General features: G+C 43.4%; 1 protein-coding gene across 1 annotated transcript in view; it reads right to left on the reverse strand.

Annotated features, from left to right (window-relative positions):
- Nucleotides 1-17,661, reverse strand: part of CWC27 (CWC27 spliceosome associated cyclophilin) — a 111,155-nt gene that overhangs the window by 88,889 nt on the left and 4,605 nt on the right. Inside the window, exons 3-10 of the mRNA XM_035100352.3 lie at nt 15,866-15,978; nt 14,758-14,901; nt 13,903-14,001; nt 12,067-12,170; nt 11,743-11,812; nt 10,193-10,272; nt 9,848-9,881; nt 8,093-8,247 (exon numbers count right to left, since the gene is read on the reverse strand). Of these exons, the coding sequence (XP_034956243.3) occupies nt 8,093-8,247; nt 9,848-9,881; nt 10,193-10,272; nt 11,743-11,812; nt 12,067-12,170; nt 13,903-14,001; nt 14,758-14,901; nt 15,866-15,978 (799 nt within the window). The remainder of the gene's footprint in view (nt 1-8,092; nt 8,248-9,847; nt 9,882-10,192; nt 10,273-11,742; nt 11,813-12,066; nt 12,171-13,902; nt 14,002-14,757; nt 14,902-15,865; nt 15,979-17,661) is intronic.

Below are 17,661 nucleotides of genomic sequence, written 5' to 3' on the forward strand. Positions count from 1 at the left end.
ACAAAGTATTGTCATAAACTGTAAAGCCTTTATTTTATCATCTGTTGTTAGCAATCACCACCTCCCTCCTCTTACATACTTCAACTGAGCTTAGGGACTGCCATATCAACAAACAGCAGGAGAATCAAGCCAGGGTCTATCCATAAATTTGTGGCATGTGAGCTCCACCTACAGGGCAAAGGCTTGAATGAAACTTTTAATGATCGATTTAAAAAAGGAGAGTGTGGGATTTGCTTTAATGGCCCCTGGAAAGACTTTTGTTGAAATGCACTGGCAAACATTACAAGATTGATGACTACATTCTAGCACCAACTTGAGGCTTATGTCTTCCTTTACTTGGCAGGGGTTTTCCACCCTGCCCTTTTATCATCACAATATCCCAATGTGGTAGGTTTTGCTGAGCGGTGGCAACTGTTCCAAGGTCACCCAGCAAGCTTCATGGCTGAGTAGTTACAAACATAGATTTTCCCAAGGGCGTACCCACCATGCGGCAAGTTAGGGCAGCTGCCCTACTCTAGAAGCAGGGCTGGTGGGCAGAGGCGGAGCACAGCCCGGCGGAGCGCGAGTTCGCCATTCCCGCCGCACCGCGCCGCACCCTCCCTCCAGCTCCCCGGCGCGCCCTCTGGCAAGGCCAAGCGCGGCGGGGAACCAAGGAGCGCGGCGCGGCGGGCGGGAACGCCGAACTCGCGCTGGGCTGGGCTCCGCCTCCGCCTACCAGCCCTGCTGCTAGGGAGGGGCACAGCCCGGCGGAGCGCCGTTCCCGCCCACTTTGTGGCCCCTCCCCTTCCGTGCCTTGGCCCCTCCCCTTGCCCCCCCTAGTTTTGATCCTGGGTACGCCCATGGATTTTCCCAATTCCAATCCAACACTCGGTAACTATTGTACTCAAGACTCTTTACAAAGGCCACACTTGGGCACAATGCTAAGCCACAAACCATGGTTAAGAAAATTGAGTCTGTGCATGAACTATGTGCTTCTGCATGCAGCTTCAGTGCTCCCCCCCACCAGTTCCTCATTTCCTCCAATGCAAAAACAAACCATGGAGGGGCTAGTTTAGCAGCACATCTGAACCAGCACTTGTGGTTTATTTCTCTCAAACACATGCAACTGGGAACAAACCATAGCTTCTGATCACTGCTGGATTTACGTACAAGCTAAACAAGCTATAGCTTAGGCCCCCACTCTCTTGGGGGCCCCAAAAAAATTAAAGGAAAAAAACTGGATGTACATTTCCAAAATATAAGATAAAAAAACAAATAAAATGGCTTTAGATACCTATTAGGTCCATAAATTAACATATAACATATATTCAACACAAAAACACTGACAATTTGTTGTTGACAAAGGACAGCTGGACATATAAAGGGCCCCATTACCTTCAGTAGCTTAGGGCCTCATCAAACCTAAATCCGGCCCTGCTTCCGATTCTGCCTTGACTGATGTGAAACAAACCACAAGTGCTTATTCAGACATAAACGCTGGAAAACTTTACGATTTGTTTCCCTGCTGGAAGAATGGAAGAGGAGGAAAGTAGGGCAACTTGCATTGCATACCGCAACACATACCGTGTTTCCCCTATTTTAAGACATAGTCATTTTATAAGACGTAGCAGGATTTTTACACTTTTGCGGAATTAAGCCATACCCCGAAAATAAGCCATACCCCGAGCCAGCGGAACCCAGCATGCCGGCTGCGGCAGGAAAAGGAGGGCTGCTGGGTTGGTGCCTGGAACTGGCTACTGCTGCTGCAGCAGCAGCGCCGCTTAGAATGAGACCGCCGAGCGCCCCAGCAGCGGGACCGACAAAGCGCCCAGCAACACAGCACGGAGCGCCCCAAGCCACAGCAGCAGCAGGAGGAGGATTCAAAGTGCTATAGAGCACCGCTGGGTCCCGGAGACTCAGGGCGCTCCGCGACAAGCCGCCTCCTCTTTCTGCCGCGGCTCGGCACCTGGAACTGGTTGCTGCTGTTGCTGCTGCTGAAGCGCCGTGCAGCTCTCTATCCGTCCTTGCCCTCAACTGCTAATTTCTCCCTCACACACGGGTGGGGGGGGGAGAAGCAGGAGGAGGCACAAGCACCGCGCGCTCGGCCCTCTTTCGGCGCTCACACTCTCCGAGCTGTTGACCTGAAGCACAGAGGAGGCATGCACACGCACGCAAGAAAGGATGGGTGGGGGGAGGAGGAGAGCGGTGTTTGTGACACGCTCGCGAAAGAATGGCTGAGCGGCCGTGCGCACGGAATGGTGTCTCTCCCTCTGTGTGTGTGTGTGAGAGAGAGAAAAGGCGGGGAGCGAGGAAAGGAGACAACTGGGGCAGGGAAGAGGAGGAGGCGGCTTTCCGCAAGACGGAGGACTGACAGACGCTACCAAACAGGAAGCGCTGCCACCGAGCCAGGAGCCGCTCCGCGCTTCCCTCGGCAAAAAAGGCGCGACCTGCAGCTGTCACAAAAGCCTCCCTGAGCCCAGCTGACTGGCGGCTGTCAGAGCGCAGACAAGGAAAAGCCTGGCGAACCGCTGACAAGCACGCAACAGCACCCCTCCAAAGGCGCCACAAGCCAGCCCTAAAACTGGACACGTGGCCTGAGGCACGCGAAAACGGCACCCTGCCGCCCAAATACCGGTAGCTGGCGGCGGTTAGAGCGCTCCCGCTCAGAGCGCTAGCCTAGAGCACGGAAAACACGGCAAAAGCTTAAAATTAGCCTGGCCACTAAAGCGCTCCCGCTCCCAGCGCAAGCAAACGGAGCGTTCTGGACTGCTGCCCCTTCAAGCAGCTACAAAGCCGCTCGACGAAGCCTATGCAACCGAAAAAATTACCCCCCCCAAGCCGCACCCCCCAGCAGGGAACACGCAGTGAAGGTACGGCACTAGGAGGATGAGGGGGTGGGAGTGGGGGTGGGGAAGGGTTAGGGTGGGACAGGGCGGGGATAAGAAGGGATTAGGAAATCAAGGAAACACAAGGAAAACGACGATCCAGCAAGCCTCCTCCTCCGGCTCCCAGAGGCTCGGGGTGCTCCGCGCGCGCTGCTGGGCAACAACCCGGCAAGCCGCCTCCTTGTGTTGTAAGAAGACTAGACTCAGCAGCAGAATAGAAATAAATGCAAAACTGCTTGCACACACCAAATATTTTCCTTATTTTGTGTATCACTTTGCATCTTACTTAAGACACCCACCGAAAATAAGCCACCCTGTGGTTTTTTTGAGGAAAAACGTTATAAGACGGTGTCTTAAAAAAGGGGAAACACGGTAGGCAGGTACATTTGCTGATCCACGGAAGGGGGCTTAGCACTGTGCCCAAACAATCCCCAAAACTCCAGTGCTGAAACATCAGAGTTAGGGTGGCTTCTTGGGTAAAATTTTGTACTTGGAGTTCATAACCAAGAACAAAATAGATTTGTGTACTAGGCTGGGTGGCAAACCAAAGCACAAGTGTCCCAAGAAGATCGCACTGAAGTGAGTGTCCAATTCTTGATGTTTGCTGCTTCCAAGGTGCTTCAAACAGAAAAGAAATAGTTCACCTACTCATGAGACCTTCAACATAAGACATGGAGTATGTATGTCTTTTCTGTGCCAGACCAAAACAAGCAGTTGCCCTTAGACTCACAATTCTTAGCAGTGTAGAACGGCTCTCTCATGAACAGTCAGAAGCAAAAAGCGGCTGTTTTATTTTGTGCATTTGATTTGCACAGGGTCTGACCATTGCACCAGACTAGCTGTTAAGTGCCATCTTAAATATAAGCTGCTATTCCAAATAAAGTACTTAACATTTCAACACTTGCTGATCTAACTTTCAGATGAAATGAAAAATTGGATAGCTATCAGATGTTTGACAAAACATTCCCTGAACCTCCCACTGAAGTCATACACCATGGATTCCATTCTGTGGCTGTTGACACCCCAGACCCATGATTCACTGCATGCTTTTGATCAATGCAGGCTTGAGTCAGCATCCTTGAAAATCTCTCTGGGGAATGTGCTGTATCGCCAGCTTCCAGCACATCTGTATAAAGCAAGAGTCATCTTGAAATGAGATGACATGAAGTTCAGTTTCCAATTACTAAATGAAGTCTGTAGTACGCTGTGACAGGCTTTTCCAAGCATAACAGATACTTCAGTGGCTTGCATAATTAATTTTATAAGCTGATAACTATGGCTTATTTGACTAACCCACAATATTTGACGAAGCGATTGCGGAAAGGAGGGCACATTAATAAATTAGATACAAATAAGTGAAACATTTTTGAGGAAGATTTGAGTGCTGCCTACTTTAAAACCAGGTCCTATGCAGCCAGAAGTAGATTCTTCAAAGCTTATTCATTTGATTTAAAGAATGGTCAAACTGTTTGGCAAAACACATTAAATTATTGCTTTGGTGGAATCAACAGATCCCAGTTGAATTCATAACTCCCTGCCTCTGAGCCTAGTGAAAGCTCAGAGGCAGAAATTCTGCTGAAACTAATAAGGAGGTGGGGACGGGACGGGACGGGACATGATCATCTTATTGAATGGAAGACCATTGTGAATGCCGTGTTAGAACAGGAGAATACAGAAATATTAAAATGTATATTTCTTCTATTTTAAAAGTTTGTCTGCTGATGAACCATGCCCAGGAAAAAAGTGACTTAAAAATAATTAAAAGGAAATTTAGGAGTGGATAAATATTTTGACTCTCCGCCTACGTCAATGTGATTTTACTTTTAGTAGAAAAGCTACTGCTTCCCTGTAAATTATGACTACTTTGATTTTTATATTTTTGATTCCATATACGTAATTCCAGTGTATATGCTTCTACCACTCATAAAGGTATCACATCATACTTTTGAGATCAGAAACATTTATTTTCAAAAGATTTAAAGAAGTGGTATTTAGGTTGTAGCATACCAAATGCTGAAATTAAACTCCTAGGAAGAACTATACTAAATTTAATTAACAACAACAACAGGCTAGGTAAACTTAGAAAGAGAAAATGATTGAGGTACAATACAATGTATCTTAATAAACTGTGTGGCCATGCTTAAGTATTAAAGCCAAACTGGAACCGAGAGCACATATAATAGATCACATATGGTCTAAAAGAACTAGCAGATGTCAGAATAGTGTTTAAAAAACAAAAACAAAATTGCTCTTAGGGCAAAACTACACATGACATTCCAGTCACATGTACTTGGACTTTTTTTTTTTTTACCCAAACTCCACTGCATATTTTTCCTAGTCCAAAATTTTCCTAGCCTGCCCCAGCCTGGCCCTGGGCTCACGTGTATTGTTTCAGATGGCTGTTAAAACCATGGCACTTAAAAAAGGTTTTTTGGCTGATCATTTTTCTGGTATATTGCTGATGTTCTTGTTTTAGTAGCCCTTTAGGAAGTAATTATTGTAATTGATACTGTATAGGGTTGTGCTAATCATGGGTTTTCTGACTGGGTCACATATAGGGATTGTGTGGTTTGGGATCTGTTAGCCACTTTGAATTTCTTTTTAAAATTAGGTAAGCTGTAAGTTCTTTTTTTAAAATAAAAACACTCACCAAAAAACAAAAGTTAGAAACAGAGCACTGACTCAAATGGTGGATGTGCCAAGCACATTGCATCTGTGATTACTACGGAAATGTACAAGTTAGTATTTATTGTCTGGTCAATAGCTAGAGGCTGTGGCCTGGGTTCACCAGAACAACATGATAGATCTTAGCAAAGCTGGAACAAACAAAAAGAAAACACTGTGATATTCTGTGTGTAAGAGAGGCATTGAATCAACAACTCATAACGATTCAAAGATGCCAAAAAAGGGTGTTACCTGCCCTTCACAAAATTTTGCAAAGAGAAATCAGTACTAGGAAATGTCATAAGTAACATTTTGATTATTCGGTGAACTGTGCTAAGTGTTATGGTCATGCGAGAAGAGCTTGGGCCTGTGCATGCTGTACATTTCTGCTTACTATATGCTTTTAACGTTGGGAAGGTTTCTCAGCAGACAGAGATATGAACAGACTTCTCCAAACACTCCTCTGACTTCCAGGGCATGGTAAATGGATTACATCCATAAGCACCCAAGTACAACAGGTTAGTATTACCACATGCCAGGCATGGACTCTTGCACTGACCCACCCAGAACTGGGTCCCAGGTGGGCCCATTCAATCTGTCCAAAAGCTTTGCACACTAAGCACACGAAGATAGTTGTTGTTTAGTCGTTTAGTCGTGTCCGACTCTTCGTGACCCCATGGACCATAGCACGCCAGGCACTCCTGTCTTGCACTGCCTCCCGTAGTTTGGTCAAACTCATGTTCGTAGCTTCGAGAACACTGTCCAACCATCTTGTCCTCTGTCGTCCCCTTCTCCTAGTGCCCTCAATCTTTCCCAACATCAGGGTCTTGTCCAGGGAGTCTTCTCTTCTCATGAGGTGGCCAAAGTATTGGAGCCTCAGCTTCAGGATCTGTCCTTCCAGGGAGCACTCAGGGCTGATTTCCTTAAGAATGGATAGGTTTGATCTTCTTGCAGTCCATGGGACTCTCAAGAGTCTCCTCCAGCACCATAATTCAAAAGCATCAATTCTTCGGCGATCAGCCTTCTTTATGGTCCAGCTCTCACTTCCATACATCACTACTGGGAAAACCATAGCTTTAACTATACGGACCTTTGTCGGCAAGGTGATGTCTCTGCTTTTTAAGATGCTGTCTAGGTTTGTCATTGCTTTTCTCCCAAGAAGCAGGCGTCTTTTAATTTCGTGACTGCTGTCACCATCTGCAGTGATCAAGGAGCCCAAGAAAGTAAAATCTCTCACTGCCTCCATTTCTTCCCCTTCTATTTGCCAGGAGGTGATGGGACCAGTGGCCATGATCTTGGTTTTTTTGATGTTGAGCTTCAGACCATATTTTGCGCTCTCCTCTTTCACCCTCATTAAAAGGTTCTTTAATTCCTCCTCACTTTCTGCCATCAAGGTTGTGTCATCTGCATATCTGAGGTTGTTGATATTTCTTCCGGCAATCTTAATTCCTGCTTGGGATTCATCTAGTCCAGCCTTTCGCATGATGAATTCTGCATATAAGTTAAATAAGCAGGGAGACAATATACAACCTTGTCGTACTCCTTTCCCAATTTTGAACCAATCCGTTGTTCCATATCCAGTTCTAACTGTAGCTTCTTGTCCCACATAGAGATTTCTCAGGAGACAGATGAGGTGATCAGGCACTCCCATTTCTTTAAGAACTTGCCATACGAAGATAGTAACCATGACTAATTAAAAAGCACCACCCTAACCTGCTCTACCAATAGGATACCTTGTGTCAGTGCACAACCACACGGCAAATGGTACATCCAAGGTATATCCTGGGAGTTTCTTTGCTGTGGCGCTAACCCATGGATCTGGGCCAACTTCTATAATCAGCTAATAGCTTATAAAATAGGATAAAACATAAGCCAAGCGGATGACATTATGATAATACTCTTTACACACACACAAGGTTAATAAGCACTTTGCTACTGAAGTCAGAAACACCCAGGTTTTGCTTATTACTTCATAGTAACAACTAGAAAAATAAAAATGTATGCTTGCAAATGAGATCTGCAACCAAGTGTTGTAGCATGGCGTGCTCTCTGTTCAGAATTCCAGCCTCCCCATTTCATTTTCCCTCTCCCACTCTAGATTTCCACCCGTTCCCCACTGCAACAATCAGCATTCCACGGCCAATGAGCATGCTCAGTCCTCCTTGGGGTCATTACTGCCCCTCACGCTGGGTTGTGTTTCTTCTCCCGAGTAGTTTTTGTACTTCTACAAACTGCAGTGTTCCCACAAGCCTGCTGATATATCCTTTTTTTTTGTGCAGGCTTGACACTGGTTTGGCTACTTCAGCAATGTCACTCCCAGCTTGAACACTGGAAATAGGGGGAACAGTATACATATATGCTGTAGCTATCCAAAAGCTTTCTATGGTGGAGCCAGAGAGAAGAATGAAAATATGAAGGGATGCTCCTCTAAAATGCTAACCAAAAAGATCATCTGAGGAACAAACGTAAGGTCAATTTACTCAGCATTTTATTTAAGTGTTAATGGTGGAATATTTGAAAACGTTACTTTACTACAGTCAAGCTCAAAATACGGCATTACCCACCTGCGACTACTTTTCTTCTCAGTTTCCTTCTCTTTAGTTGGTTTTTGAGCTGTTAGATCAGCATCTTTCTTTAACTTCTTCACAATGCGTTCTTTCATTTGATACTTCTCATCACTATCAATTTCTTCATCTTCCTCACCATATGCACCCTCTTCCTGCCAAGCAAAGAGGCTGGTTTGATAAAACATCCATTCACTGCTCTTCATATCACATAACAACTTCAGTTCATCACAGGAAGAGTATTTCCAAAGACAATAGACATTGGAGAACACAACTGTCTAAAACAATGAGATACATACATGAAGAAAAGAGATTTCAAATAATTTTAAGCCCTCCTCAAGAAGTAGTTAAAACTCCTGTTCTATATTATTATTATTATTATTAAAATTATTATTGCTCACTATTATTATTCATTACTGTTGTTGTTATTCTATCTTTTCTCCAAAGGGGCTAGAGGTAGCAAATGAGTACATGGTTTCACTATCTCCCCATTTTATTCTCCCAATAACCCTGTGAGATAGGTTAGGCTGAGATGCAGTGATTGGCTAAAGGTCACCCAGTGCTAGCTTCATGGAGCAGTGGGGATTCGAGCCCTGGTCTCCTAGGATTTAGTAGAACCACTACACTCCAGTTTTTTTAATGTGACAGAATATGGTTTCCTCTTTAGCATACTGGAACCAATCTGAATTGGTTCAAGGCAGCATTTTTCTTTCATTTTCCACATCACTATCATCTTATTCCTCAGCACTGTGCAGATATCCAAATTACAGTATATACAAAGTTGGAGCACGGGATTGTATTCATGCACCATCCCATTCCACACCTGTAAGGTATAATTTATGCCTGTGGCCCACATGCAAAAGGGGAGCCCAATGCTCAAAGGCCAAATCCACAGGACCTATACCCCACAAGATCTAGATGTGAAGGACCTTCATTCACAGAGGTCTTTCCAGACTCGTATTTTGTTTTTGATGGTCATTTATGTAACATGCCATTGGTGCGTTAGTAATGAATTTATAGAGAACTGTATGCACAGCATTCTGCTTTATTAGTTGTTCCCCAGTGCTTCCCCAATGTTATCGCTGTCTGGAGGGGCACTCTTATGCAAAACAAAAGCTGGACAAAGGAACACCAACAACCCCAGAACATCTGTGATATGAAAAGCTAACAGGTTTTCAGCAGGAAGCTACAGGACATCTGTATTGGATGCTTTAGTTGAGATCCCTGCATTGCAGGGGGTTGGGCTGGATGACCCTCAGGGTCCCTTCAAACTCTACAATTCTATGATTCTATGACATGCACCAACTGGAAACGAAGCTGTATGCCTGCCCTGTAACCTTTGAAGGCAAGAACAGTATTGAAAGCCCTGCTACTATCCCAAGCACAAATTAACATGAATGCACAATAAAAAGGACAACTGGAGGTCCATCTCATCAGAGTGGGTGGCAAAGCAGTAGTGGGATGGGACAGCACAGCCCCTATTCTTCACTATGTGCAAAATTTGAGCGTCTGTATATGGTTCTTCTCCACTGGGTATTTTTAGTTTAAGCCATTTTTGTGCTGTGCACTTCACGTAGACTCAAAGCAGCAAACTTCAACACAAAGTGCTTGTTTTGACCTAAAGGAATCACCCACACCCAGAACCACTGTCCTGGCGGCAACATGCATAAGCTTCAGTGTGTGACTTTCCTGAGAATATTACAACAGCATATTACAGCAAAATGGGCTCCCTATTGATGTAGAAATGCTACTCACCTCATCCGAGTTATCACTGTCATCTGCTTTTTCACTGAAAGGAAATGCAACTTATGTAAGTAGATTCTTCTCTAACGTTACTTGAATTAGCTTAATGAAATAAAAACTGAATTTAAAAGTACACGGGTAGAGATACAAACATTTCTTTAAAAAAAATCACAGAGTTCCACTCATCTACATATGTACGTTCATACAAAGCAGGGGCAGAAAAAAAGGTCTAGGTATAGCCCCCTAGATCTAAAAAGCAAGAGTTAGGCAAGTGGACAGGTAGTTGTGAGTTTACAGTACAGAGATCCAGCCTCCCTCAAGTTGAAAAAGCTGCTGATTAGCAAGTAGTATATTAACCTTTCAATGGCAGGAACTGAGCTCAGATGCGGATCGTCTTTCAGCAAGTCATGACTGCTTTTGCTTTTTCCTTTCATATTCTAAAAAAAGAAGATGAAGATGAGATGCAGAACAATGAGTAGGAAAAAAAAGGGGTTGGGGAGGGGGAATCACTGTTTTAACCTCACACAAACTAACTGAATTTTTTTAGCATCACTCTCCTGTAAAACACATTTGTTCTTATCCTAAGAGGGCTTATAACAATAAAAATCGTACCGTAACCAAACTACAAAAGACTACACATCAAAAGAGAATGCCTGCAGTTAAATAAATTCCCAATATTTCTCATTGCAAATGTGCCCTGAGAGGAAACAATTGTGATGTGCTGCTTAAAAAACTGCTGTAAACTAGCAATGTAAACTCCCTCCCTCTGCTGGGGAGCAAGTTCCACAGTCTTGGTGCCACCACCAAGAAGGTCTTACCACACTGATGTCACCACCTCAGACAGAGAGGGGGACATAAAACAAAGTTTCCCTACATGAGCTAAGGCAGAGATGAACAACCTTGTAGCCTTACAGATGCAGATAGACACCAGCTCCTATCAACCCCAGTCAGTACAGCCAATAGTCAGGGGTGATGGGAATTGGGGCTGCAACAACACCTAGAGCGCCACAAATATCCCATCCCTGAACTAAATATATAAATGTGATCATGTAGAAAAAAACAGGTTTGTAGGTATCAGGTACTAGACCATGCAGTGCTTACGGGGGTCATATTCAATATAATCAGCACTTTGCATTGTGGCAGAAAACCAATCAGGAGCCAATTGTGAAGGACCAATTCTCTAGCAGCAAAGTATTACAATAATACAACATTTATAAGGATGCATGGTAAGCACATCCATCTCTATATTCATGTTTTATCTGAACTTGGCAGTGTCTTGTTCACAAAGCTCTACAAAAGGGGTGGGGAACCTTCAGCTTGCAGTCCAAACTTGGCCTGCCAGGGGTTCAAAGTAGGCCTGAGAGGCAGTTTTCCCCGAACCACCCCACCTGCCCCACACTTGATGTCATATGTAACATTAGATATGGGGCAGGTAGAGATGTGGCAGGCAATGCATCTTAAAGTGCGCTCCCCATGGGGCAAGGGAAGCAGGCTTTGGCTCAACTGCTCATCATCCACAGGGGAACTTGCACATGGAGCTGATGCCCGCAAGAAAGAAGGCTAGACCCAAAGCATCCTGAACTGGTTGTGTGTGGAGGAATTGTAAGAAGGAGGCTTTGAGTGATGGGCAGTAATCTGCAAGCCCTGCATGGCGCTCTGAAGTCCCAACGCCTGGACTTCAAAGCACCCAATACCTGATGTCATGGTCATGTCAGGTGAACTGTCATGTGGACAGCCTTGCCCACCTGTCAAATCTGGCCCACAAGACTGGGTTTGATAAGTATTTGGCCTACAGAGGCAAAAAGATTCCCCACCCCCCGCTCTGTAAGGTGAAGGTTCCGAGAGGAAAGAAAGTTATTCACAAATATAAAGCGTCACAAAAATATATCGTTAGCCTGTATCTATACCTGGCTAACTCTGTTGACTTCTACCTCTTCCTCTTCAGCTTCTTCTCCAAATGAGAGCAAGCTAAAATTCCTTAAAAACAAAAAAGGAGTGGGGGGAACAGTATTATCTTATATACTGTAGATTGTTTTCCTGGAAATGACATTTCAGAATACTTTTGAACAAAATATCCCATTCAAAGGACTAAAATGTATAGAGCTTTATTGCTTTAACTTCACAGGGTATTAATAAGGGTTCGATCATTCAGTGGCGATATAAAAATAGGTCTTAGTTTTTGTTCACCATGTTAATATTGAGTTTGTGGAGCCACCATAGGCTATAATTACTTTGTGCCCTTGGATTTTGCTTTCTTCGCTTCTTCAGCTGGTTTCTCATTCGTCAGCTTTTTACCGGTTCTTGGAATTATGTCATCAAAAGGATTAAATAAAACCTAGAAGAAAAATATTTCAGAAACCTTCTTTTAGGACCTCCCATTGTGAAAAGCAATCCTGATTTTAAAACCATCCAATTGCTGCAGTAAAACAGACAGCAAAGAATTACAACTCCAAGAGTTACAATGTACAAAACCACCACGCACCAAGACCCAGTTTGCACCATGGTTTAGCGTAACACGCATGAGCTGGAATGAGCCTAAGGAAATCTCACACTGGAACAGATGCAGAACGCTGTGCCGTGAGGGAGAGGAGAATGCATGTTCCCAGCTCTGCTGCTGCAACTGCATTTGCTGCCTGCAAGCTTAACGTCCAAACGCTTCACAGCCTAGGACCAGGATAACACAGGAACTTCTGTTCTCCACATGAACCCACTACATGGCCATCATCAGTTCAGGTCCTGCTCTGTAGAACCTTTACTAATTGTTCCACAATTCTTACATGACTCCCTGAACGAGGTCGGAAATTACCGTACTTTTCCGTGTATAAGACTACTTTTTTTACTCTAAAATAATGTTTAAAATATGGGCTCATCTTATACAAGGATAGTATCTCACACTATTTTCTATAATAATAATAATAATAATAATAATAATAATAATAATAATAATAATATTTAAACCACACCCATCTGACTGGGTCTCCCCAGCCACTCTGGGTGGCTTCCAACAGAAATATTAAAATACAATACTTTATTAAACATTAGAAGCTTCCCTAAACAGGGCTACCTTCAGATGTCCTCTAAAAGTCTGGTAGTTGTTTTTCTCTGTGACATCTGGTGGGAGGGCGTTCCACAGGGCGGGTGCCACTACCGAGAAGGCCCTCTGCCTAGTTCCCTATAACTTGGCTTCTCGCAGCAAGGGAACCGCCAGAAGGCGCTCGGCCCTGGACCTCAGTGTTGGGCAGAATGATGGAGGTGGAGACGCTCCTTCAGGTATACTGGACTGAGGCCGTTTAGGGCTTTAAAGGTCAGCACCAACACTTTGAATTGTGCTCGGAAACGTACGGGGAGCCAGTGTAGGTCTTTCAAGACCGGTGTTATGTGGTCTCGGTGACTGCTCCCAGTCACCTGTCCAGCTGCCGCATTCTGGATTAATTGTAGTTTCCGGGTCACCTTCAAGGGTAGCCCCACAGAGAGCGCATTGCAGTAGTCCAAGTGAGAGATAACTAGATAAATCGGAGTCCCCCAAAATAGGGGGCGTCTTATAGACGGGAAAACGGCAAATCCATCTGATGGCATTCAGAGGGTTTCATCTGTTCTGTATTGCCTTTGGCAGTAAAAATGAGTCATAAGGCCATGGGCTGCATCAGCAGCCTATAGGATTTTTGTGGAATTGTGCTGAAATTGATGTCTTAATTATTGCCTTTTACCCAGATGTTTCAGACTACAATTACCATCATCCCTAGCTAACAGGACCAGTGGTCTGGGATGATGGGAATTGTAGTCCCAAACATCTGGAGGGCCAGAGTTTGCTTATGCCTGGTCTACTCTAATTAAAACATAGCTGAACACCCCACATAGTCAATTCCAAAACTGCAGGTATTAAATATATGGCTTTTAAAATGATATTACAAATGGCAGGCACAGATGCGTATTAACAGGCTAAAAAAACTGTATAAAGTACTCATTCTGATCACTGCTTTGAGATAAACAAAGATACGAATAATTCTAATGGTTTGAAGGCAATGAAAATGTACATTTTAATCCATTTCAGACAACATTAAACCTACCTCAGTACTTTTTATTTTATGTGGGTTAAGTGGTCTTTCATCTGCATCTGTTTCAACCTCTGTAAGTCGTAACATGTTATATATGGTATCTCCAGTAATCTGTCAAATTAGAAGAGGGTTTTTTAAAGCTTAAATTATTTTCAAAGTACATTCTGGATAGTTTGAGAAAGCCTGTACATTTTCTGTTAAAAAGTCATTATCAGTTTGACAGCATATAAAATGAATTTATACTTTAGATCAATGTAGCCTTTTTGCACTGTGAGAAATACCATCGGAAAAGGTGCAGAGTTTACAAACATACGAGGATCCCAACACCTGACATAAGAGATATATATGCTAGGGCTAATCCAAAACAAATGCATTTAACAGGAGGATCTGTTCCCTGCCTTGCAGGCCTTTTTCCACATGGCCTGGGAGGGCGGGGGCCCTGACTGACTCCAGCTACAAAAGCTGTGGCTGCTGAACACTCTTGGGTTGGGATATTGTTTGCAGGGGTTTGTTGCTGTTGTTGATATTCATTTTTAGTATCTTTATTTTTAGATCGTATGATTTATGTGGACATTGTTCAATCTGGATGTGTATCTTTTAGATGTGTTTTATTTATTGCTTATGACTGCTTTTGTTATGTAAATCTTTTCATGCTGTCAGCTGCCTTGAACATAGCTTTAACTATGGAAGCAAAGCATACAAATAAAATTATTGTGATGGCGGTATCCAAACACCTAGCCCTTCACTCATCAGAGACTACATTTGATGCATTTTGACAGCTCTTGGTGGATTTTCTTCGCCAAGGTTGCCCCCACAACCAAATTCAGGCAGACAAATAACGGGGCTTGGGATAGAAGTCTTTCAGACCTTTCCAAAGATGGTGTGCTTGTTGTTAAGTTCATCTGCCCGAGCCAAAGTAAAGAAGAACTGGCTGCCATTATCGTGAGGCCCGGCGTTTGCCATGGCAACCAGACCCCGCCGAATAAAGCGCAACCGTGAGTGGAATTCATCCTGCAAATTAAAGAGGAAGAGCAATTAGTGCACAAGTTTAAACTGCTCTTGTTCATTCCACAGCTTGTCCATTGATGCACCTCTGGAATACAACATCAAAAACACTTTTCACAGCCAAATCCCAAAGCAATACCGTAATTACTTTCATTATCGACACCAGATTATCTTCCATGGAAAAACTAGAAATCATTAATTAACACAATAAAAAAATTGTCCCAATTTTAAGGAGTTGTGATATAGATAAAAGTGGTGTCTTTAGGAAGAATGCAAATACTGAAAGTTACATCAGAAGTAACAAATTCAAGAGGGTTTATCCTAGTTAGCAAGTAGGAGGAGCAGTTCTTAATTCTAGAAGCACAACAAAATTATTTGTATATTTTAGAAAAGGAACTACTTTTTTAAAGCTTTCTCATAGTTATTTGTACTTATAGACAGGAAATCTTGAAAGATCAGGATCTGTTCTTCCTTCCAGGCTTGGCAATGAAGTCCCATCCTCTCTATGAACAGCCTACATTTCACTACAATTGTTTAGAATGCCATTTTATATGTAGAGTTCTAAAAATGGACAGGAGTAATAATAATAATAATAATAATAATAATAATAATAATAATAATAATAATAATGTTGCTTTCCTCACAAAGGTGACCCTAAATGACCCCAAACTTTGACCCAGATCTAGCCACAGGTTAATCATTTTAGTCCTGCCAGTTTCAATAGGACTCAAACCTCATGTGCTCAAATTATCTCACAAAGAAATAAAGGGAATTAAAAGTGATTAACTATGCAATCCTATGCACTTTTAGACATCCCACCAAGTGCAATGGGGCCTACTGCAAGCTATGTGTGCATGGGGTTGGCAGCTAACTGTAGCAGGGACATTTATTGAATCTTAATCCATTTTAACCAATGTTCTACAGAGGTAGAGTAAGTGGAAAATAAAACCCAATGAAAACAGAGGTTTACCTTGAAAGGGGCCCCATAAATAGATTCTCCTCCTGACCCAGTACCAGTTGGATCTCCTCCTTGCACTATAAACTCAGGTACAACCCTATGAAATATTGTGTTGTTGTAATAATCTGAAAAGAAAACTGGCATTAGAGTAGCTAGCATGGACTGTATACCTTTAATTATACTGTACTGTAAACATAATTTTGGTTTCTTGCCATTTTGGTTTCTTCCTTCAAAATATCTCTCCTCTTAAAATTAGCTGCATATGCTAATTCTGAAGAAGCTAAAACCCAAACTACCAAAACCACTTAGTTCAGTTATGAAATTTAAAAGATTATCTTTAATATTGTTAATAAATTCTGTTGTCCACAAATACAGTGGTACTCGGTTTACGAACTTAATCCATTCCTGAAGTCTGTTCTTAAACCAAATCCATTCTTAACCGAGGCACACTTTCCCTAATGAGGCCTCCCATCCCTGGTGCCCTTCCACTGTTCGGCTTCCATTTGTAGACCGAGGTAAAGTTCGCAAACTGGGACACCACTCCCGGTTTTGCGGAGTTCGTGAACCGAATAGTCCGTTAACAGGACTGTTCGTAAACCTAGGTACAGTGGTATTGGCTTGGTTTACTAGCCAGCCTGTTTTAGTCCTCACTACCAGCTCTCCCCACTTTCTCTAGCACATGCACACAGGACTTTGGAAAGAGGCTGAGGATAGTTCATACTGAAGCAGAAAGGAGAGAAGGAAGGAAAGTGCAGGAAGAAGAAGAGGAGGAGGAGGAGGAGGAGGAGTTTGGATTCAATATCCCGTTTTATCACTACCCTAAGGAGTCTCCTTTCTCTTCCTCTCCCACAACAAACACTCTGTGAGCTGAGTGGGGCAGAGAGACTTCAAAGAAGTGTGACTAGCCCAAGGTCACCCAGTAGCTGCATGTGGAGGACCGGAGATGTGAACCCGGTTCACCAGATTACGAGACTACCGCTCTTAACCACTACACCACACTGGCTCTCACTCGACTGCTGCTTTACCCCTTCTCCAAACTGCACCCCAAGTGAGGGAAACCCCAACCTACCCACAAGCCCTCTGCTAATCTCAAAAGACTTGAGGGAGAGGCAGAGCCTTGCCTCAGCTGCATGGAAGTTAGGATAAGAAACAACAGAGGTGATTCCTGGGGTTCGCTTATCCTCCTTAAAACTAAAAAGAATCCTCGCTAAACCCCCTGAGCTTATCAGGTGTCTTAAGGGAAAATTGAGGTTGTCTTTCACTTGCATGTAATTTTGGAGATCAAAGAAACATTAAGAGTTTCTCCCGTTGTTTATCCAAACCTCCTTCATGCAAGAGAAATAGGCCCAATTCTATTAAGTGGTGTTACAAGTGCAGAGTGCTTAGATGAAAGATGGATTTTCATTTCACTTGTAACGCAGTTTGGAGGAGCAAATGGTAGGAGAAATGCCAAACAGCCACAAGGTTTGTCAGAAGTTGCCAGGAGTCATCCTTTTCCATAGCTGCCAAGTTTTCCCTTTTCTCGCGAGGAAGCCTATTCAGCATAAGGGAAAATCCCTGTAAAAAAGGGATAACTTGGCAGCTATGTCCTTTTCATGAGGCAGAGACACTCGACTCTGGGGAGTGACACTGCAGATGCCTGTGCTGTTATCTTAAAATACTGTTTTCGTATCTTAAAATACTGTTTTTGTCTGTTTTTCTAACTATGACTCTTGGCTACCAATCAATATGACAGTGGCTGCATTTAGGCATCACGATAAACTGTGGTTTATTGTGCTAGGAATGAGCCCAGCCTGTCCCCTCCACTT

This window comes from Zootoca vivipara, chromosome 10 (genome assembly GCF_965207765.1).
Source record: "Zootoca vivipara chromosome 10, rZooViv2.hap1.1, whole genome shotgun sequence".
NCBI lineage: Eukaryota > Metazoa > Chordata > Lepidosauria > Squamata > Lacertidae > Zootoca > Zootoca vivipara.